This window comes from Prosopis cineraria, unplaced genomic scaffold (genome assembly GCF_029017545.1).
Source record: "Prosopis cineraria cultivar Desert tree isolate PC_DT_omini unplaced genomic scaffold, ASM2901754v1 PC5, whole genome shotgun sequence".
NCBI lineage: Eukaryota > Viridiplantae > Streptophyta > Magnoliopsida > Fabales > Fabaceae > Prosopis > Prosopis cineraria.
Genome location: NW_026555336.1, coordinates 13337429 through 13344850, shown reverse-complemented (window position 1 = coordinate 13344850; position 7422 = coordinate 13337429). Strand labels below are relative to the sequence as shown.

Genomic DNA, 7422 nt, shown 5'->3' with positions numbered 1-7422 from the left:
GAGACTTAAGTACACTTGATTAAATAGTTAAGCAACTAATAACACATCAAAACTAAGATTTGGCCACTTTATATCCCAATTTCACAAAAACAAGGACTTATATGAAATTTTTCCAAATTTCATCCTTAGGACAAATCTACACAGCCTATAACATACAATAATTATTATAATACAATAAAACCCATAGCTTACACTTGTATATTTATTTTATCCTTTACTGTAAGTGTCATATAAAAAATGCACTCTCGGCTAAAATAGCTCAAATCTTCACAATATACAAGTGTAATACTATTATTCATGCTTTCATATTACACCTCACATGACATACATAAATCACCACATCATGCACCTATAACCAAATATTAGTCTTTACTACAAGTGATGTAACAAACATAAACTCTGGGCTAATTTTACAATACACTCCCACATAAACACAAGTGCAAGACCCAATTTCATAACATCATACAACTCCACAAGAGTGTCAAAATGTATTGTAATAAGACATATTATTTACACATATTTATTATCTAATTAAGACCATTTTACACACCCAATAAGCTTTCATATGCATTCATATCACATTCTTAGTATAAATTTAATTTGCCTAAGTGTTGAATTACATCCATTAGGGGTATTTTGGCACTTGTTCACCAAAATGAGGTTAAGCTTGAGATTTATGTCTTTTAATGGGCCAAGATAATTAGTTAAAGTAGTTTTTATTAATTCATCCTAGGTTAAGAGTGATTAAAAAAATAAAACATTTTAAGGTTGTTCTAGCTACGGCTAATTGCCCCTGTTAAACAAAAATGACCCTTTTGACTTTGGTTTGACTTTTTTCAACTCTAAATGTTTTCCATCCTTCCCAACAAATACCTTTTATGCTAATTTACAATGGTTAAATGACCTTCAATTCTAAACTTGGTTTTGAGATTGAATGATTTATGGGATCCCATCCTTACAATGTTTTCTTAATTAACCTTATGATTTTTTAAATAGCTAGGGTTGATCCTTTTAGCCTTGATCACTACTAAAAAAATGAAATTTAGTGAGGGACTCTCCTTGATCACTACTAAAAAAAATGAAATTTAGTGAGGGACGAGTCCCTCACTAAATGCCATTTTTCTTTGCTAAATTCATAGCTAGAAAGGGCTTGCTAAATTTAATAAGGGATCTTATTTCCCTCACTAATTAGTGAGGAATTCAGTCTCTTGCTAATCCCTTGCTAATACTGTTCAAAATTTGATAACTTTAATGAGGGATTAGTCCCTCAGTAATCCCTCATTAAATATGCCTATATTTAAAAATAGTGATGTCACATCACCTACCATGTGTGCATCAACTTGTGACATGTCACTAACAACCTCGTGCGTCATCAACCGCTATGTCACCTGCCATCTCGTGCCCTATCACCGACCATATGCATGACAACTCATGACATGTCACTATCCACATTGTGCCATATCACCTACCATCTCGTGCCCCATCACTCACTACAATCCCTCACTAAATTCCCTCGCTAATTAGCATTTTTCTAGTAGTAGATATCTTTTCATGTTGATTAAATTGGTTGGAATTATCATGGTAATTTTGGCTTAAGTGTGTGCAATTATGTGTTTAAGTATTAGAAGTTTTACAGAGCTCCCTCCAATCTTTTCACCTCCCCTTCTTTCTTTTCTATCTTCTATCATTTTCGTGACTTAAAAATCACAAATAGAACAATCACAGTTATATCAATCCATAGATGTGAATATTTAAATATTTTTAATAAATTCAGAAAAAACTCATAATTTATTCTAATGACCTCCAAAAGTTATGAATTAACACTCTATGGAAAGCTTGAAATGTATCCTTTCAAATGCCCTATTCCAAAGTAATTTCATTTCATCTTTCAATTTATCCCTCAAATAAATTAACTCTTATTATTGAGAAAAATTTAGTTTGATTAAATGTGTTGTCACATTTATCCTTCAAATTCCTTAAACTTTCACATTATAGGAGAGTTCTCATGATTAATCCTCCATCATCAACATCAAATAGCTTAATTAAAAAGTCTTGAGATATTATAATAGGCTATTATCTATCAAGTCTATTGCATTTATGGGCTGACACAGGCCGAGAGTTAGGGGGTCCATTAGTAAGCTTGTATGTAGCCCATTGTGATACATATTACTTGAGGTTTTAGTATTCATTGTTTTGTGTTTTTTAGGTGTAATTAATAAGGTTTTTATTGTGATGAAATTCCTATTTCATTGTAAGGGTACATATGTAATGAGCAAGCAATTTCTAGTTATGTTAACTATTTGTTTTGAAGGTAAAAATTTATTAAAAATATTTTTTAATTTTAAATGAGGGAGTACACTAAAAGTATCCAAATCCAACAAATCATGCACAATAATTAACGGAATAATGAAAACATGAAATTGTGTGTACATTTCTGACTTGAGCAGGATATGAACAATATATATGGTCTAAAGATAACAAGTATCAAATACATAACACTACAGAACCAAAGGTTAATCCTTTGAGTCCAAAAGCAAAAAAATAAAAGTATGAAGATATAGAGGCCCTAATAAAGAAGAAATTAATGAAGAAAAGTACAAATGGATCATTCTATTTTGAACCATGCATTGAAGAGAATGAAATATATATATATATATATATATAAGGAACTACTTGGCTACTTGTTGTTCCTCATCAACATGGTTTAGTGTAGGAAGTGCCTCAAAATCGACAGATGAAGCAAGTTCAAGCTTTTGAGATTCATTCTTCTTCATGGAAGAAGCTTTGGACACATAGGAATAGCACCCTTTTTCCTTGAACAACTGAGCAAAATGGTGCTTACAATAAAGAAACCCATCAAGTGATGCATAGTTTGATGGGCTCAAAAAACATCCTCCTTGAGCACACCTAAAGCAAGACTTGTGATAGAATTCTCCTTCCATAATCACCTAGTTGTTGTCAATAAAATAATCATCCCACAATTCGTTAATTAATATCTCATCTCATTTTAATCACTTTTTGAAATAGTTGATCAATCTAAATTGAGTTGGGTTAGATTGCCAATCCCTGTGTGAACCACATTCCCTTGGTATGGCTGATGAATATTATATTGTTTAGGTTGGTTTTGGAGGTATTATCAAGATTCAATTTTATATAATTTTTATAATTTTTGAATTTTTTTTATTTTAATGTAGTTTAAAATGAAGACAGTTTTATAACCAAGCAGTTGTTCAAATATAACATTTGCAAAATTACAAATGAAAATGTTTAAACTCAAACCATTCCAACTAAAATAGAACTATCTACCTTGAGCCATAAGACTTCAACTCAAGATTTTACATAAAAAAATAAGAATTGCTAAACCATTTAACTCATCTACATATGGTAACCATTATTTTTAAAAAAAAGTTTAGGTAATTTGGATGCTGGGACTCACCAAGACATGCCTCTAAATTTAAAGAGTACTTACAAAAATACTTAAAGATGGCCCACCAACAAGGTAGTAGGCAATCAATATTTTTTTAAAATATGATTCTTCTTAAAACAACCAAGTTGTTGCCTCTATAATCAAGTCTAGCTCAATTTTTAGGCTTCAAATGGCAGGGCTTATACATGTTCATGTTGTAGCCAGACTCAGTTTCATTTTGGGCTTTAGATGTGTGCCAAATATTTACATTAATAACACAAATATTTTGTTGTTTATCTTTCAAGAAAAATGTATGTTGAGATTTTTTTGGTGTTTGTGCGTGTGTGACATAGAGAGAGAGGGAAAACAAATTAAAACAAACCTTTCAAGTGGGTAAACAGTTTTCTTGCAAGAAGAGCATTTGTCCAAGGTTCCTGAGAACGTAGCTGACAATTTGCTTGGTGCCCTTGTCTGTACATTCAAACATTTCAAAACCATGCAACAATAGTTAAATGATCACTAAATCGATGGAATTATATTACACACACACAAAACTTGATTTGAAAGCCAAGGCATTTAACATACCAATTCACTCTTTCCAGCTGATTCAGAATCAATATGATCATGAAAGAAACATCATTAATTCTTGCTTAGCCTTGAAATGTGTTAAAATAGTGACAACATAATTTAACGTGATATATATATATATATATATAAACAACTCACTTGATAGGGATCTCCTGGTGAGACCCCCAGTGCTCTTAAAAGCTGTTCAAAATGAGGCTTGCAGTACAACACTCCATCCACCGACGAGTACGTGCTTATCTGTATCATATTCCAAAGCCACAAAATTTTTACCCTTTTTTAATGTCAAGATGATGCGTACAAGCAGATTCTTCTCGATATAGTTCATCTGTGGATTTATTTACTCTTTTTTTTTCATGAAAATATTTTTATGGCTTGAATCCTAAAAACTTACCCCATAACATAACAAGATATCACATGATTTAAAGTGCACTTATTTCTTGTATTTACAAATTATTTAGGGAAGATTATGAATAGATCTCGTAACACATTTCTCTACAACTAAGTCCTGTAAAATTTAGAAACTACAACAAAGTTCCTTGAGACTTGAGTGTAATTTATAGTTAGAATTACAAAGTCAATATTGTCCTTGTTAATTTTGTTTTCATTTACAATTGGAACTTCAAATTTTATAGTAAAAATTTGTAATTCACAGGTTGAATTTCTTGTTTAACACTTAATATAAGGCATCATTATGTCCAGAGACTATATGTTATATCAAGTAGAGAACATGAAATTTGACTTGTGAATTATAAATTCTTACTTGTAAATTATGAAATTGCAATTGTAACTTGTAAGTGAAAGTCAAATTAACAGGAGCAATATTGTCTTTATATACCAACCTCAATTGTATTCAGGTTCTAAAGAACTTGATAGTAGTTTTTGAATTTTACATGACTTATTTCTTGTACAAGACCTATTCATAATTTTCCTAATTATTTATTAATGAAGAAGCTCTCATAATAGGTTAACCATTAAATCTTGTGTATATGTTCTAAGCACTATGAGAGAAATCTCTATAAGTATGAGATCAATCCTTACCAATTGAATCAACTTTCACAGAAGTAAGCATAATTAATAGAGCTTTGGTCCACTTATATCGGGAAAGTTTTCACTATCATTTGCTTTATAAGTAAAAATGATGTTGTATTTGAAGTGTGAATCCAATAACATATCAAAATAGATAATAAAAATGTATAAAACATGATTAAACTATACTAAAAAAATCTATCATAAAAAGTATGTTGAATGCAAATATCTCTTTTGTTGTTGAATGTATGTTTTCCTTTTATTTATTTACTTTTTTTCCTCTTTTGCTCCTTGTTGTGTTGGATGATAGGGTACATACCGCAAGGACACCATTGCACTGACTACATTTAAAGCAAGTCTTGTGATAAATAATTCCATCTACTGAAACAGAATCCACAAAATGAGCAGTTTTATCACAAGCCTTGCATTTTTGTTGGGTTCCAATGAACGACATGCTGTTTAATCTTCACTTCCCCTTTTCTCTGAGTTTAATAATAATTTGTTTGTCTAATTGAGAGGAGAATGATCTTCTTCATTAAATCTAAAAAACCAAAAAATTTCAGGTAATAAAAGAAGTTGAAGTGGTTTCTATTCTAGTTATCATCATCCTGTACCATCCCTAGTAATAAAGTGCGAAATTGAAGGAACTGCAATGAACTTAATCAAATTGGTGGAGAAGGTGAATCCATGTATGCCATTAAATGTCCATCCTCTTATTTTTTATTGGGGTCATTCACCATCACACACAATCTCCTCTATATTTAGATTTAAACAAATATGGAAATTTTCTGACCAAGTATCTGTCTCATTTTTACTTCTGCTTGACTTTAAAAGTTATGTTTTTAATTTAATCAGGATAATATAATTTTTAGATCTTAAACCTTCTTTTATTTATCAATTTAGTCCTTAAATTTAAATTCAATTTAACTGAATGTTTGTAACTTATCAAGAAATTATAGAGAATAGATTGTATTGAGTCAAAATGATATAAGGATCAAGTGAGTTAAAATTTAAGGATTGAATCAATAATTAAAAAAATTTTAAGAACTAAAAGTGATATTTTGCCTTTTTAATTAATTACACTAGATATGCAGTACAAAAATGTGCATTAGACATTTGGAGGCCTTTTTTTATTCTTATTTTGGTTTACATTGTGCAATCCAAGAAAAATTACATGTAATATAACTAATTTGTCTTGTTCTATGAAAGGAGTTAAGTTATGTTTTGTGCGCACATAAAAACAACTAAATGTTTGCTTCTATTTATTTATTTATTTATTTATTTATTTATTTCTTACAGAGAGAGAGCCACACAACCATGTGGACCTCATCTGGCTATTTCTTTCTCTCTCTAAGTAATTTAGGATAACTACTTTTGTTTTTTTAAAGATATTCGAATAGAGCTTTGGTGCAAAAAAAATTTTTACATATAAAAGGTCAAATATGTATTAATAAAAAATAATATTTACAACTAAATGTCATAACCACATACCAGAGGTAGATAGCCAAGGAGAAAAATTGTAGATGTAAAAAAAATAATTTTCCTCATTGATGTTGAGGCTATGTAGATTAAATTTTCATGAAAAATCAATGAATATCTTGGATGATAGGATTTGTAGATTGCTTCTTGATTGATCTAGAGGAGATAAAATCTTTCCTTACATAATAGATCTGGATTCCTTCTTTCGCGGCAATATGAGATAGGCAATAATTGACAATCTATCAAAGGGCTGCTCTTAGGCATAAAGCCGAGAAGCAATATAAGCATTGTAAATTAAAATATCAAATAGGAAGGAAAGTTTTTGAAAGAATTTATTACTTCATACATAGGTGTGCATTGGTTAATTTAGTTAGAATATTCAGTTTTAGATCAACCAAAATCAATGAATTGAACTAGCCTAAAAAGTTAGATTGAATCAACTTGAACATTGCTTGATAACCAAAATAATACATACAGTTCATCTTGATTATTTAGTTTAGATTATTAGTGTTAAATAATACCTTAAAATAGTTTCATTTTTTAAAAGCATCAATGTAATCACAAAATATAACTTTCTAAAATGCATATGCATTTAAATCCAATTATTCAAACCTAGATAATAACTTCTATAATGTATTTAAAAGAATTTCATGTAACATCCTCAAATTTCAAAAATTGGAATTTAATGTTTTAACAAGGGAAAATTAGTAAATTTAAGCATTTTTTTGAATTAAATGTGTTTCTAGACCACTAATAGGTTTACTAGACCTTTTGAAAGCTTTAGAAGTGGAATAGGATGGAGATCAGGTCAACTGGGCTAAGTGTAAAGCTAAAATTTGATTTAGCAATGTTGTGCCATTCGCTACTGCAGATGCACCTTGCATCATGACAGATGTGCAAAAATTTAATTTTATCATATGTGT

The 7422-nt window shown here is 30.0% G+C and overlaps 1 protein-coding gene across 1 annotated transcript; it reads right to left on the bottom strand.

The window, feature by feature from the left end:
• Nucleotides 1–2669: 2669 nt before the first annotated feature.
• LOC129310755 (LIM domain-containing protein WLIM2b-like) lies at nucleotides 2670–5474 on the bottom strand. Its single transcript, XM_054952671.1, has 5 exons — nucleotides 5340–5474; nucleotides 4126–4231; nucleotides 3992–4008; nucleotides 3785–3877; nucleotides 2670–2948 (listed from the first exon to the last, which is right to left on the bottom strand). Exons 1-5 carry the CDS (start codon nucleotides 5472–5474, stop codon nucleotides 2670–2672), a joined length of 630 nt encoding a protein of 209 aa, XP_054808646.1.
• Between the last annotated feature and the right edge of the window lie 1948 nt (nucleotides 5475–7422).